At 46.3% G+C, this 16,762-nt stretch overlaps 1 protein-coding gene across 11 annotated transcripts in view; it reads right to left on the bottom strand.

Moving 5' to 3' along the window:
• Positions 1-16,762, bottom strand: part of NCOA2 (nuclear receptor coactivator 2) — a 357,729-nt gene that overhangs the window by 10,656 nt on the left and 330,311 nt on the right. For all 11 annotated transcript variants that reach the window (XM_021088456.1, XM_021088457.1, XM_021088455.1 and 8 more), the window contains 7 exon segments: positions 16,083-16,209; positions 8,322-8,487; positions 5,371-5,649; positions 4,500-4,577; positions 2,942-3,176; positions 1,090-1,267; positions 72-270 (listed from right to left, as the gene is read on the bottom strand). In XM_021088456.1, coding sequence (XP_020944115.1) covers positions 72-270; positions 1,090-1,267; positions 2,942-3,176; positions 4,500-4,577; positions 5,371-5,649; positions 8,322-8,487; positions 16,083-16,209 — 1,262 coding nt within the window.

The following is a 16,762-nucleotide window of genomic DNA, read 5'->3' as shown; positions in this document are numbered from 1 at the left end:
AGATGTTAAACACATGGAGAGATACACTTCACGCAGAAAGAGCACGGGCAGCTTCCCTGAGGCGGCCTCACCTGCTCGGGACCCATGGAGGACAGCCCTGACGTAGGCACGGAGGTCACTGAGGTCATGCTGATCTGTCCTGTCATCTGGTTCATGTTGCTCATCCCACCTGTGCTGGTCGCCATGGATACACTGATGTTCATATTGTTATTGTACATGCTGGTGTTCGCTTGTGGTCCAAAGTGTGGTGGGGACTGTTGTGAAAACATGCTAGAAATACAGTGAAAGATGAAAACGTCAGAGCCCTAGGGCAAATTGGTAAGGAGTTTCGAGGAACTGTTGCTCAGGTATTTACTCCAGGATGAATACATCTAGGCTGAAAGGACCCAGGGCAGGACAGCCAGAGGATGGAAGTCAGAGATAGCAGGGGAAGCACTCAGAGAAGCTGCAGGAGCCCCTATGCTCTTAGCTTTCCTAATGAAATCATGAAGGCCTGCAAGGATATGTCCCACTTTCATGTCTGCACCAGACAAGATTTTCATTTGCTTTCATTACATGCAACAGTAGAGAATGGCTTCTAGCCACTGTTTTCCATAGCAGTTTCCATCATAAATTGATGGGGGTGCTACATTCTTTTTTTTTTTTCTTTCTTTTTAGGGCCGCACCCGCAGCATATGGAGGTTCCCTAATTGGAGCTGTAGCTGCCTACACCAGAGCCATAGCAACGCAACACAGGATCCGAGCCATGTCTGTGACCTACACCACAGCTCACGGCAACGCTGGATCCTTAACCCACTGAGCAAGGCCAGGGATCAAACCCGCATTCTCATGGATACAAGTTGGGTCCGATACCGCTTCACCAGGTGCTACCTTCTTAGGAGAGTTCTTTCTTTCCACTTCCAAGGAAAAAACACTAAGCTAAAGTTTCGGAAATTCTCCTAACTTCTGCTCTAGGAAAAGTAGACCGGCTTCCTTTGCAGTTGACTTGGTATCTCTCGCTTGAGCAAAGAAGCAGAAGAGAGCCAGGTGGGCTACAGAAAGAGTCCCTGGAGATCATTTACATCAAAAAGGCTCAGCTACGCGGCACACCTGTTTCCACCCATGCTCCCCTGCGCCCAGCCGTTCATGTCCGAGGAGGCCTGGTAGGCAGGGTTGGGCTGAGACTGCTGCAGCATGGGGCTCTGCGTGTGCGCCATTCGGGGCGACATCAGAGGGCTCTGGGGTGCGGCAGCCCCCGTGAAGCCTGGATCTGGCTGCTGACTCATTCCTTAAAAACCAGAACAGAAATCCAAAGGAAAGTGTTAGTTTTATCATCCAGATAGTGGGGGTGGGGTTAGGGGAAGAGAACATTCAAATCGAATACACACAGAAAATCAGAAAATCATTTTTTTTTCTTTTTAGGACCGCACCTGCAGCACATGGAAGTTCCCAGGCCCGGGTGGAACTGGAGCTGCAGTTGTCAGCCTACACCACAGCCACAGCCACACACGGTCTGAGCTACATCTGCAACCTTCATCACAGCTTGCAGCCAAGCTGGATTCTTAACCCACTGAGTGAGGCCAGGGATAGAACCTGCATCCTCATGGACACTATGTCGGGTTCTTAACCTACTGAGGCACAACAGGAACTCTGGAAATACTATTCTTTCCTCACATCCCTTTCTAAATCAAGAATGAGTCAAATATGTATATTTCTCTTTGACAAGGAAGTCTTTAAATGTTTCTATGTCGCTACAATTGAATTAAACTGGATTAAAGTTCAGCTATATATAAAAAGCCAACACTGGGTAATTTTTTATTAAATTACCTCAGGTTATTTTATGATGAGATTAATACATTTTTAAAAATAAGCAACTGCATTAGCGCTTAGCTTGTTTTATCTTTATAAAGGGCTCTACAATACTTCAGTGCTCTACAAGGTCAGCAAGCATAAGAAAAAGAAATTGCAGTGTAAGCTTCTTGTTCGGTTTCGAGGCAAATGGCATTTACACTAGAAGGGAAGAAAGAACTTTTAGCAGACATTTCTAAGTTGTCAAAAAGGAAAGGGAGGGAAAGAGGAAACAAAGGAGGCAGCTTCTTATAAAATTTCAGGGATGACAAGCCCATTTTTGCCTAGAAGATATGTTAAACGTGAATATTTAATTAATACTTTAATTAGCTATAAAAGAAAGGCTTAAGATCACATAGGAAAAAGCTGCACATTATCTTTCTGTTTCTTTAAAGATATAGGAGATGTGAGGTTAAGCATCACAAAGACTTGGTAGTTATTTATAGATAACGCTGGAGGAAGACAGGGAAAGTCATTTTGAGGATTACCTGGGTGTGAGCACTTACTTTTATCAATATTCAACTATTAATTGAATAGGACATGCACACAAATATTAATGTCTACGGCACTGCACACTTGCCTCTTAAGACTGACATGAAACAACAAATCAATACGAAGACAACTAAGAGGGCGTCCACTGCGGTTTCTGTAGAGCACTTCTCAAGAACTGCCAATTCATTAATGATTTCGTATAACATTGAGAGCCTTTATTTTTCAGAAGCTGTAGAATGTCATACTGAGGACGACATATGCCATTCAACACTTTGTATATATCTATTGATTTATGTGAGTCAGATTCAGAGGTGTTTCTGTCTCTGCAGGTGCATGTGCACACACATACTCACACACACTCTCTCTCACACTCTCACATGCTCAGCGGCTGTTGCACTCTGTGCACACATGCCTGCTTTGGTCATCCTTAAAGTCAGGCCTGTACTTGGAGAAAAGGTGGAACCTAAGCTGGACCTGGGCACTCCTGCCGGGCCCCACCTGCCCTCCCAGGTTTTCTAGCACCCCTGGTCGGCCACGTCCATCTGGGAGCCATGCAAAGAGCTGTGACCCAGGACTGGGGGACCCGCTGGTGAAAGGTGGGGGTGGGTGCTAAGCCCAGTACCGTAGTTTGGAGGGAACGGAAACTGCTGTGCGTTTGCCTGGGGAAGCCGGGGGTTGCTCATGGCTGCCGGCACGCCACCAGGAGCCACCACGCTGGGTGTCATGTTCAACCCCTGCCCTCTCATCATCAGGGTTCGCTGCTGAACTTGCTGTTGCTGATGCATTTGTCTCTGTCGAAGGTGCTGGTTCAGGATTTCCCTCTGCCTCTGGGCCAACATCTGGGCGTTAATAGGTGCCTGGATGGGGGGCAATACACAGAGGGAGACGTTGGGGGGGTGGGAAGATGGATAAACAAACCGTCTATTAGAAATAGAAGAATGATGGGTACTGTTGTGAGCAAAATTGTTTGGAAAATAAGACATTTAGGGTTGAAAAACCAGTGGCTGAGAATGTGAGCTTCTGAGATCTGTAGAGACGGTGACTCTGAAACCTGGCAACAACTTACGGGGGATGGGGGGGTCGATGTTAGTATCAACTAACTGGGAGGACACAGTTCACTAAAGGTCCCCACAGGTCCTGGCTGGAAGACTGTGACAGAAACCTCAAGGATGGGACTTTATAGTCCCACCGAGGGACATACAAGTCTAAAGGGAAACCACGTCACTGTGCCAAACGGTGGCTTGGAAGCACTTCAGAAAAGGCTGAACAGTGGCAGGAAGCAAAGGTGGACCGTAGGGAGCGGGAGAGTGAGGGAGGCCAGGATGGAAGCACCCAATGCCCGGGGGGAAGGGAGCAGCACAAGAATGGGCCTGGGTCCTTGTGATGCACAGTCACCCTCCCCATTCATGGATGCTGCACTGGTGAGCCTGCCAACCCGCTCACATGTATCTGTCACCAAAACCCCAAAACGCACAGCATGGTCGTCATTTACAGACACTTGCGGAGCAGCAAAACCTGAGAGAGGCCCCGTGTGCATATCCCTGGCAGAGGCGGAGCCAGGCGACAAGGCCTTCCTGTTCCAGCTCTCCTACCACAAACAAGCGTCCCTGCGGGGGACTATTTATTTCCAAGTTTTTCACACTGCTGTGCTTTTTGTTGGGGATTTTGCTATTTAAACGGTACTGCCAGGTGTCCTGGGCACAGGAGGCTGTGAGGTGCCTCATGGAGAGTCTGTGAGTTAGATGAGCTTCATTCAGGCATGAGTTACGGTGCTGTTGGCTGTGAGGTCAATGTTAATGAATCAACAACATATATTAAACAAAAAGTGTCCTCAAATAGAAACATACTGACTAATGAAAATGTGACCAGAGGCTCACAGGAACCTAGCCTTTATTTCTCCTAGGAGCCAGGGTTCAATAATGGCTAACTCAGGTAAATTTACAGAACACGGCCAACGCGAATAATGGTAACTGACTGTGCCTGGCAATGAAAATGGGATTGATGAGGTGGGAACCACAAAGGCGACAGAATAGAGAGATAACTGAATGTCACGACACCCATGGTGTGTGTCTGGGTCTGTGCATGGCCTTCTAAGTCACTCTGTGTGGGAGGTCAAGGAGGGAGTGATGACAAGGAGGAAAGTAGATACAGGGAAAGCTGACAGTGGGTCTGTTCCTTACCTGTGTGGGTACGCCAGGCCTCAGTGTCAAGTTCACATTTGAAACATTGCTGATTTGATTCATAAGTGGCTGGCGATTCTAAATGCATACACATAGCAATCAATACATTTTTAAACAGAATATATTTTATTTCAAATCACCTTCCTCCAGAACCCCCCAGCCCCATCCCCAACCTGACACCTGCTGGGTATTGAAAAGACATGGTTTGCGGCTGAATTCCCTGGTAAGCTGTTATCAGTGAGGTTTCCCGTGGCTTAAAACTGAGAAGTTACTGTGGACTATTTGGAGAACACACTATTAAAGGAGAAGGGAGCAGAAGGATGAGAAGAGGAGGCCTGGTGGAAGATGAGGAAAAAGGCACAGGGATAAAAATGAGAGATTTACTATATTTACAGATTTACTATATTACAGAATCTGTCCAGGCTTGTTTCATGGAGATCTCATCTTCTTGAACTAAATGGGCATTCCACAAGGCAGTGTCCCTCTGCCACCATCCTGCCAAAGGTGACAGTTTCTGTCACAAGGCAGGACTAATAGCAGGAACTACCCTGGTTCTGGGTGCTTTGGGCCAGAGATTGTGCTGCGCCCATAAACACAAACACGTTAGCCTAGACTGTACAACAAGCCCATTTCCCAGATACAAACACTGAGGCTCAGAGAGCAGCTCTACGCTGGAGGGGAAAGAGAAAGAAAGCAGAGAATGAGGTAAAGCAGAAAAGAGCATGAAGTTGTAGAACTGCCACGGAAATGCATTCACCCTCACAGAAAGGACAGAATGAGACTGAGGCCTCCAAAAGGACCCCCAGTGGTCACGGCATCTCATCCCCGCCCCACCCGCCCCCGACTTTCCAGGCACTGGCCAGGAACACACCTGCTGTGCTTGGAGGCGATGCTGCAGCTGGAGCCTCAGCTGGTTGGGCTGGTTCTGCACTAGGCCCGTGGGCCTGAGGCCCGGTCTGGGCTGCATGCGGAGGGTGGCGTAACTCGGCCGCTGGCCCATGGTGTGGAAGTTTGGGTCTTGCATGGGAGCGTAGCTGCCCGGGGCCATTTGTGCCTGAGACGCGTACTGCTGTGGGAATACGGGGGCTTTCTGCTCCAGCATCATGTTGGAGTCCTGACTGGAGAACTGCTCCGGATCCACGGCCTGGCTCTGAAGAAACAGCCGCCAGATGAGAAGCAAGTAAATAAACCATCGAAAATGCAGCGTGTCTCGAAGGCTGTTTTCCCTTGCTTCTTCCACTGCACTTACTACACAAAGGTACTGCTAGCCTGCCTGCACCTGTCTTCCTAGAAGACGCCTCTTTGTTCAAAAGATCCAGCTACATGAGGCAAAAACCTGACTGGCAGCAATACCCCTTCCCAAGGACGGAGAAATGGGCCAGCACTACGGGTGCCTCTACTCCTGCCACCAGTCAGACTGAGCTGGGCTTGAAGATGCAAAGGAAAACACCCTGGAAACGGACGCTTTACGTTTCGGGACTGATTGTTGCACGTGCAGAAATCACTTGACTTAGCCGCCTGGGTACCTGGCTGGGGTGCCGACCCTATTATTCCCATTTTGCAGATAAAACAAAACTGAGGCTGGCAGAAATGCCCAAACTGCGGCAAGCCTGTCTGGCTGGTAGGGAGTGGGCTCCTTCAGGCTGTGATTTAGGACCTGAGCTGCTCCCCAGTGGGATGCACTCTCTGCCCGGGTCTGACTGTTCTCTAGGGTCGTTGGGATTCCCTACAGGTCGCACATTTTGCTGCCGTCCTCCTTCCTACTAGACACATTCAGTGTGTTCATCATTCTTGACCTCTTAGGGCTACCTATATATCTGGGTCAGGATGTGGCAGGGGTTGAAAACCCAGAGCCTCCACAGGGGAGCACAGACCCAGGTGGCCCTGCCGACTCTGTGCAGAGCAGCAGGGAGCCCCGGGTTCATTCCCCTCTTCCCTCTGCTGCAAACCTCCTGAGAGAGAGAAGGAGGAGCCGACAGCAAAGCCCTCGCTGAGGTTCGATTTAGCCTCGTAAGGTCTGAGGCCTTCCCCAAACCAGTCTGCCCACGTTAGAGCAGGGCCTGGGGCCGCCGAGTCCTGGGCTCTGACCCCGTCCGTTGACCCTGAGAACTGGGCTCAGTCCTCTGTCTGGGATAGTGTGAACTACTGCTCTCACTGCACCACAAAAGCACCTCAGAACTTTCAATATTTGCCCATCTTTAACAGGGAGAGAGTTTAATTTTCATTTTTAAAGAAGATACACAATTCCAATGAATACAAATAAGGTCCATCCATATTCTACGTTTCCCCTGATGCTGCCTAATAATCATATCCCTATAATTCAGTTTAATGATATCATAAGGATGATGGATTTGATGACATAAAATAGAAACAACACAAATGAGTGAAAAAAGATATTAAACATATTAAATGATGAAATGATACCAATTTTGATAAAAGCAATTCCCAGACTCACACTTTTATTTATTTTTAATGGCTGCACCCACAGAATATGGAAGTTCCCAGGCAAACCTACACCTCCGCAGTGACCTGAGCTGCTGCAGCCGGATTCTTAACCCACTGCGCCACAATGAGAACTCCCAAGAATCACATTTTTAAGTATCACTTAGGAATTTCCTTGTGGCTCAGCTGGTTAAGGACCCGGCAGTGTCACTGCTGTGGCTCTGGTTTGATTCCTGGCCTGGGAATTTCCGCCTGCTATGGGTGTAGCCAAGAGGTCCTTAGAAACAACTCAGGGATGACAACACAGAAGGCTAAAGTCTCACTAGCACTAAAGGCAAAGCAAACTAGACACACAGGAAATACTTCAACTCCATTTTCCTTTCTTGATTTATTTCAGGTTATATCATGCAACCTCGTCATTTCTTTCCATTCTGCTGCTCTCAGTATGAATCGACAAGTTTTAACTCCTACTTATGTCTGCCGAAGGTGGGAATTATGACAAGACTATTTTGAATGCTTCGGAGAAGTCTCCGTGACTCTGCAACACTCTTCTCACAGATCCTCAGACACGTCACATGTCCAAGAAGCAGCCCGAACCCTGGAAGGTGCTTCTTAGCAATAAGAAATCAAGATGATTCGTGCTGAGAAAAGAGGAAGACAGCAGCGATCGGTTTTTCCAGGTTACTCTTTCTACAGGAAGCCAGGAAGCCTGCTTCACACAAGCTGAGTTATGTAGCCGGATTTGGAAAGTACTAAGTTATTTATGAGACTCTATTAGGTTATTTATTATACTGTCGCTAGAAGGTACTCTTAAAGTAGTTAATGACTTTATGTAACCAGCCAGCTACCAGGAAGGGGAAGCTACAGAAGCACATGAAGACTGGATAACTTCTTTACACTCCCATTGATGCCTGAGTATCCCCACACTGCTGTGGGCTAAATCCACACAGGATGTAAAATGATCAACAAACGGTAGCTACCCATAGCATGACTTCTGCTAACTTAGGTGCGACGCTTTCTTGCACAAGTCGCTTCCTATCACTAGCCCACAAATGCAAGATGAGAGGATGCTGGTTTTGAGGTGGAAGGTTCTAGATCACTGAGGCAGCAATGTTCTGTTCTTGGTGTCTCTGCTCCTTGCCTGTTCCTCCCTGTCATTAGGTGAGCGGGACTTGAGTTTATGCCTTTCAGCTCAGTTAACCCAAATTACATGCAGAATGCATTCTCAAGTATTTTCCATTCTTGGGCAAAAGTTTACGTGGGAGCAACAAGGTGAGGGGGAGAGAGAAAACAGAGCTGTTTGTCAGGAGCTAAGAAAGCATCCTGATCAGGATCCTGCAGGCAATCTGTAAGCAGGAGAACACCCGTCTCTGGGCCCACCTGGCTGACCAGTTCGGGGATCCCCAGAGCTCTGTCAATCTCCTCCAGGCCATCGAAGTTCCGCAAGGCCAAGTACAGCTGGTCCAGGAGAGCGCCTTCATCACTAGGAGACTCCGCTGCAGGGTGTGGACACAGCAAGTCATCCGGAGAGCTGCCAAATGGCTGCCTGTAAAGAGACAAACTTCATCCTGGGCCTATGGAGAAGCTAGGTGATCAGAGAACAACTCTTTCCCTTGAAGACAAAAGTAGTAAAAATACTGTGCCCACCAGACATGGAATAAAACGAGAACCTAAAACAGTAGACAGACTTGACTCAGTGGCTAAGACGGACAGGCTGGAAACACATGTAGGCATCGGTGTTGGATTCTTTGTTTTTATTGCCTCTGCCTTTTTTTTTTTTTAAAAGGGCCAAACCTGAGGCATGTGGAGGTTCCCAGGCTAGGAGTGGAATCCGAGCTACAGCTGCCAGACTACGCCACAGCCACAGCAATGCAGGATCCAAGCCTTGTCTGCGACCTATATATCACAACTCATGGCAACACCGGATCCTTAACCCACTGATCGAGGCCAGGGATCAAACCTGCATCCTCATGGATACTAGTTGGGTTCATTACTGCTGAGCCACAACGGGAACTCTCACTGCCCCCACTTTAAAGCTGGTAAAGCTTTTTGTCAGACTGTTTGGTGGTGATCACCCAGGCAGACACTGCAGAGCTGGGATTCAACACAGACCTCGGCAATTCTAGGGCCCCCTGACCACTGTTTTCACAGATTCATGCCAACTCTTCAAGAACATACATATTTACTTTGCACTAAAGTAATCAAAGGAATTTCTTGAATTTTCTCATTTCACATGAGGCTCTAACCACCCCTCTGGGGCAGACTTGAGAAATGTAAGCATAAAAGTTCTATTAATTTTTTTGACCCCAGCTGTCATTAGACTGCACTTGGCTGGACCAGGGGAGATTTCTTCGTCGCACCTAAGCGGGACTTGTAAACACTTACAAAAACACTCCTCATGAGTGTGGTTGTTAGACTTAGTCAACAAAAGGAGACTGTGAACATGCAAGTCACGTTTGTTGTTATGTAAGATCACAGACGATAAAACCGGAACACTCTACTCCAAACTCTATGGGGGATAAAACTTCTATAATTCAAATTAACTAACAAACTGAATTCAAATTAACTGACAAGCATTTTAAAAAGAGCATCTGAGTTACTGTACTACCTAAAGGGGATATAATACTTTAATCTGTACTCTTAGAGTTACTGCACGATGATGTTTTGGAGAAATAAGGTTACAGGTAAGTCCCCTCATTCTTAAGCAATGACACAGTCCCTGAGGGATAAACTACTTAACCCCTTTGATACGCTGTACATCTTTTCTAAAGACAGCTTTGTGCCACTTTGGCCTAGAATCCTGATGCTGAAATGCTGAGGACTAAAGCCAATGATGAGTTTCAGACAGTCCTAACCCAGTTCACCGGAAACAATCTATATCCTCCATTTAGCCCTAGTCACTTACAAAGAAAATCAGCAATTAAGCACGCCCTCCACGACAGACAACACTGCTTCCCCGAGGTCCCTGGCTCCACGCCCACATCCCACGGCCTTCGAAGCGTCACAAGGGACAGTGCAGGCACCACTGCGAGCCCAGAGCAGGTGCTACACCGAACATGCCATCCACCCCAGCATCCCGTTGCCAGGGCCCCACCAGCATACTTGCCCAGGGCTCTCCCTAGACCTGCCTCTTCCCAGGAAGACCTCAGGCGCCGGAACCGTCTCCCAAGGCCCTTCCTGTTCCGCACTTGCCCAGAATTAACTTTTTAAACATGACTGTGATCAGATCACTCCATCACCGAGACACTCAGAGAGTTCGAGGAAGGAGCAGACACATTCAAGTGGCAACCAGAAGGAGAAAAACCACAGACGTGAGAGAAACAGAAGCCAAGAGCAGAGGAAATTCCCCAGAGAGGAATGGCCAACACTTATATGTGCTCAATATCATGAAAGAGGGCAAGTCGGCCAAGAGTAGATGTTGTCCATTTACCAAATTCTCTTAGGCCTGACACCTCACTCCCCAAAGAGACTAGTTAGGTGAGGTGGTAAATATTTTCTTCCTTTAGCTTTACTAGTTTCAACTTCATCTGAAGCCTCATTCCTACACAACCATAGCTCTGTCCCCAGATCTCTCTGTTGCTAACAGGTTAACATGAAATCTATTAACTGGAGCAAGGCTGCAGGGGCTCCGAGGGAATAGCACCTGCCCAGCTGGCATCTGACTGAAACCCAGCCTCAAAAGGAAGGGGATGGGGCTCGGTCTCGTACCTTCAAAGACACATCCAAATGCTCAAAGAAAAAAAAAAATAATGTGATGTTCATTCACACTGCAACAGGTTCCTAACATAATAAAATAACCTGCTTTTGTTACCTTTTTTTTAAAATTAAAAAAAAATGTTTTTCTTATAGCCACACCTGTAGCATATGGAGGTTCCCAGGCCAGGCACTGAACCCAAGCCTGGATCCTTTAACCACTGGCTGGGCTGGGGATGCCTCTGCGGCGACCCAAGTTGCTGCAGTCAGATTCTTAACCCACTATGCCTTAGCGGGAACTCCTCTTTTCTTTCTGTAATTAAAATAAACTAATGCATGACTGATTCCCACTTTGGTCAAGGCCCTTTTCAACTCAAGATACTTTTCCGCTTACAGCTTCTCTCTAATTCCCTGGCTATGATGCTGTCAGATTCCTTTGCCCAAAACACACTTTACTGAGCAGACTCAAAATTCTTGCTTCGTTCTCCCAGGACAGATCTCAGGCCCTGGGACAGGACGCCGGTGGTGGTGGAAATCAAGGACACGCACACCGTGGTAAGCCAAAGAGTTCCCAGTGTAATGCCTGTGACGTCCTGTGGGTCCCAGCCACCCTGGGCAACTGGCCTTTTCCCAGGAGATGCTACCTCTTCACCGTAACGCCAAGACCTGCCGGGCCTTGCTTCCCACCTTCTTCTCCATCTACGATCCTACCTTCCCTCTGGGGCTTGACATGTTTCCTCCAAGGCCACTCTTGACCACCCCGCTCTCCTCTCAACTCCAGTACCACTCACTGTGCTATGCTGATTTGATGTTGGCATTTATTTAAAACCTCAACTTTAGACTGTGCCCAGTGAGGCCGTCTTAAATCTCTTGGTTGACCCAGTACATGAACTGTGTAAGTTTCAAGGTGGTGAAAATGAAAGGTTCCTGATCTAGCCAGGGTATCATACCTTACGCTCAGAAAAATACATCATGCTGTGGCGTGGCGCTGAAAATTTGGAAATGTCATGAGTTTGATCATTTCCCTCAGAGACATCACAGGGCATTTGGCTTTCAGAAAAAAATATCAATCCAGACTTCCAATTCCAACCTCACAAATGGCCACCAACATAATGAAGAAATTACCTTCCTACATTTTGGGCTATTACAGCTATAGTTACCATCGGGATGGTGGCTGACAGATAAATATAACATTAAGACAAGGATGAAATTCAGAGGAATAAAGAGAAGAACACACCCTAGGCTGGCAAGATGGTAAATAACAAACTAGAAGACAGGTCCATCATCAAGAGAAACCTCATTTCTTGAAATCTACACTCTAATTCACTTGTAGACTAGCAGGACATTAAAGATGGTAATAAGAAGTGAAATAAGGTCAATTCTGAGTTATTTGAGAAATCATACCATTACTATCACTTTTTATGTGTATTTTCCAAATTTTGCAAAAAGGTAGCAGCTGTGACACAATGGGAAAGTCAACTAAAGAAATTTTACTCTTTGATGCCTTACAAACAAGAGAAGACCAAATTAACCTAGAAATCTTGAACTTAATGTGTTTCATGAAAAACAGCTATTGTTTACTTACATAAATCTAGCAAATCATCAAAAAATCAAATTAAAATCAGTAAATTTGGGGTGATATTTTATCTATCTATCTTTTGCTTTTTAGAGCCGCACCCACAGCATATGGAGGTTCCCAGGCTAGGGGTCTAATCAGAGCTGTAGCCGCTGGCCTACACCACAGCCACAGCAACACCAGATCTGAGCCACATCTGTGACCTACACCACAGCTCATGGCAATGCCAGATTCTTAACCCACTGAATGTGGCTAGGGATCGAACCCACAACCTCGTGGTCCTGTGCCATGATGGGAACTCCAACACTGGATCCTTTAACCCACTGAGAGAAGCCAGGGATTGAACCTGCATCCTCCAGGATGCTGGTCAGGTTCTTAACCCTCTGAGCAGCAATGGGAACTGCAACTATGGCAGTTATTTACAAGATGCTCTATTCCTACAGTGATGGAGGCCACAGACTGCCCTGGGCAGCTGGTTTGGTAAAAGCCACACTGAGCCACTGTGGATCTTCTGTCTGTTCATTCACAGCCTCATTTCCACTCAAAGTGTATCGGGAGGAGCAGCAGTGCTGGCATCTCCTGGGGCTGGTTAGAAACACAGAATCCTGGGCTCCACCCAGACGTGCCTTTCAAGGAGACCCTGGAGGCGGCACATAGGCACAGTGGGGTTTGAAAACACTGGTTTCTCCCCCTAAGAGAATGGAATACAGCTGGTGAACACCCTTTATCATCTCCTTAAGACAGTTATTAAGCAGTTGCCCTAATTTTTTTTTTCAGTGAAATAACTAGTTCCCAATTTTTTCTCACACATCCTATAGCTGGGGTCATAGTCATCTACTGCTATTTTGATTTTTTCAAAACTTCATCTAATCTTCAGAATCCTTTATCATTCTCTTAAGATATAGATAGAAAATGGGCACCACTCCACAATTCAAAGTTATGCAAAAGCATTTCATCCCACAGTAGGAGTCACTATGAAACCTGTATTTTTTTTTTTAAATTTATTTAACAGGAAGCTCTGGAAATATCCTATCCTTATGAAATTTCAGAAACCTTGCTTTTATCATTTGTGAATTCGATGAAAGTATTTCATAATTTTAGACTAGAATAACCCCCAAAGGACCTTCAGCCCACAGCCAGGGCCCCACTGAGCCTCCATCCTCAACTCTCTCCATGTGAGCCTTAGGCCAACTTTCTCCAGTTTGTTTTCTTTCTTCTTTTTTCTTTTTTTTTGCTTTTTCTAGGGCCGTTCCTGTGGCATATGGAGGTTCCCAGGCTAGGGGTCCAATCGGAGCTGTATCCGCTGGCCTACACCAGAGCCACAGGAACGTGGGATCCGAGCCGCGTCTGCAACCTACACCACAGCTCACGGCAACGCCAGATCCTTAATCCACTGAGCAAGGCCAGGGATCGAACCCACAACCTCATGGTTCCTAGTCGGATTCGTTAACCACTGTGCCATGACAGGAACTCCCTCCGGTTTGTTTTCTAACATGTTTACTTCCCAGAGAACATCAGCTGCATCCTTTAAGTGCCCACGCTGAGCCCTGCATAGGCTCCTAACTCCCCGAGCCTCAGGGCTCTTCGCCCACCCAACCAGCCAAGCAGTACCATCACGTAGGCCTGAGGTCACCTGTGCGACGTCCACTTCCAGTGCTTTGATAAAAAAAAAAACCATGAGATCATGCACTTAACTCAACTGTGATGTTGTCTTTTGCAGGGAATAATGGAACAAAACCACCTCTGAGCTAAAACTTGAGCAACACTTAAGTCCCCAGCAACAAGTGTGTTTTACTCTTTAGAGTTGGGGAGCTGGGTCACAGAAAAGTGAAGGAGCCTAGTGGAGACTGCTGGACCATGGTGAGGAGCCTGTAGGAGACCAGGTGAGCGTGACCCAGCCCGGAAAGAGACCCATGCAAATTCCCTCCTAAGAAAAGCATCCTTGGAGTTCCTGTTGTGGTACAGCGGGTACAAATCCGACTGGTAATCATGAGGTTGCAGGTTTGATCCCTGGCCTAGCAGTGGGTTAAGGACCAGGCGTTGCTGTGAGCTGTGGTGTAGGTTGCAGACATGGCTTGGATCCTGCACTGCTGTGGCTGTGGTGTAGGCTGGGGGCTACAGCTCCGATTCAACCCCTAGCCTGGGAACCTCCATAAGGTGTGGGTGCAGCCATAAAAAAGCAAAAAAAAAAAGAAAGAAAAAGAAAAGCATCTTCAATTTTGACCCCAGATGTTTTACAGACAGAGATCACCTAGGAACTTCCAGTGAAAGATTACCAAAATGCTCAGCGAAAATAGGCCATCACGAGCCTGAGTCAATTACTGGATTTAGAACTGCAAGAAACCCAGACATTGAAATTACCAAATAAAAAAAATTGAAAATAATGATGAACATAATGTTTTTAATATAAAGATGGAATTACAAAAATAAGCAAACAATAAGAGACTATGAAAAAAAAGAACGTTTATAAATGAAAAATCTAATTGGATTAAACATAGCTAAAGGGATAATTAATGAAATATAGATGTGAGTAAATTATTCTGAATGCAGTATAGAGAAACAGGGAGATGGAATATGTGGAATAAGAAATAAGGAGGGTAGGAGTTGTTAAAAATCGAATGCAGAAAAAGAACATGTAACATATGTCTTATCAGAATCCCAGAAAGAAAGAATAGAGAAAATGGAAGAGAGGCAATATGTAAAGAGATGATGGCTAAAATTCCCAGAACTGATGAAAATAACATGAATCCAAGATTTTAAAAAGCACAACAGGAGCTCCTGCCACGGCTCAGCGGTTAACGAACCCGACTAGCATCCACAAGGATGCAGGTTTGATCCCTGGCCTCACTCAGTGGGTTAAGGATCCCACGGTGCTGTGAGCTGTGGTGTAGGTCACAGACACGGCTCGGATCCCGAGTGGCTGTGGCTGTGGCGTAGGCCAGTGGCTACAGCTCCGATTAGACCCCTAGCCTGGGAATCTCCATATGCTGCAGGTGCAGCCCTAAAAAGACAAAAAGATAAAAAGCATGACATACACCAAATACCAGACAGTATAAATAAGTAAATCTAGACACACTAGTGAAACTGCAGTAGAGCAATTACAAAAATATTTCAAAAGCCATTTGCAAAGACAACCTACAAAGAAACAAAAATTATTAGACTGATAATCAGACCCCCAAATCCAATCAAATCACATACCATTTACCTTTTACAAAAAAGTTCTTCAACGGCTTCATGAAAAAATGCTGAATTCTTCCAAGTTAAGACCCTCTATAAATCTATTCTATTACAAATCTATCTCTATAATCTATAAACCTATTCTATTGCTAATCTACTTTTTCAGCCAATTCTTCTGATACTGACTTTTACTTTATTTTCTTAATGTGGCAAAATATACGTAACATAGAACTAGACTATTTTCTGTTACCCTAAACATACTGTGTTGTTTCTGTAACCTCCCTCTTGGCCTCTGATTGGGCTGCTTTTGCCAGACGGGCTGGCTTCCTGCCATCTCTGCCTCCTGAAATGACACCTTTTCTTCAAGACACCGCAGCTTCCGCCAGTCACCCCCACTGGATGATCTCCTGAAATACGTTTTATTTCTCTTTTGGCATTTATAGTACACACTACCTCACATTATAGTTATTAGTCTACATATTTTATTTCCCAACGACCACTGTAACTTCTTTGAAGGCATGCTCTAGGTCAGACTGATTTTCTGATTCCCCTTCCTCCCCCATGCCCCGCACTCCCAGCCTGGTAAATGAACACATGAAAACTGGTCAGGCACCAACTACTCAAATGGAAAAGATTCTGGCCTAGGTTGGGGATCACTCACAGAACTCATGATGTCCTGAGCGCTCAAGACTCACCTGTTCTGGCTGGCAAACGGGGCCTGGTCTATGGGCAGGATGCTCTCAGGCCAAGGGGCGGTTTGATTTGGAGGCGCTTGTTGTTGGCTGTACTGAGGTCCCATGTTCATCTCTAACTCAGATGGCCCTGAAAAGGGAGAAGAAAACAATCTCCAAATCTTATCATGTGTAATGAAGTCTGTTTACAATGGCTGTTCTGGCTATGGAATAGAAAGAGAGATAATCTGGCTTATACAAAAATGACGAAGACAGAAGCAATAATAATTAGGTGAAAATAAGAAGATAGAATTTTTGCTTTGCAATAGGAAAAAAGGCAATAAATATCAAGGCTAAGCATCCACTTCAGGGATGTTCTAGACTGGCCGTTCCAAACCTCTTGCTCTTGGGACTCTGTATTCTTTATTTTTTAGGTTCCTAGGCTAGGGGTTGAATCAGAGCTGCAGCTGCCAGCCCACACCACAGCCACAGCAATGCCAGATCTGAGCCGTGTCTGTGACCTACACCACAGCTCACAGCAACACCAGATCCTTAACCCATTGAGCGAGGCCAGGGATCAAACCCGAGACCTCATGGTTCCTAGTCGGATTCATTTCTGCTGTACCACTAACGGGAACTCTGGGACTCTGTATTCTTAACATATAGCTTCTGTGCATGTGGGTTATAGCTTATTGATATTTACT

Source organism: Sus scrofa, chromosome 4 (assembly GCF_000003025.6).
Source record: "Sus scrofa isolate TJ Tabasco breed Duroc chromosome 4, Sscrofa11.1, whole genome shotgun sequence".
NCBI classification, from domain to species: Eukaryota; Metazoa; Chordata; class Mammalia; order Artiodactyla; family Suidae; genus Sus; species Sus scrofa.
Note: the sequence above shows the minus strand (reverse complement) of the source record. Positions and strands in the feature narration are given on the sequence as shown.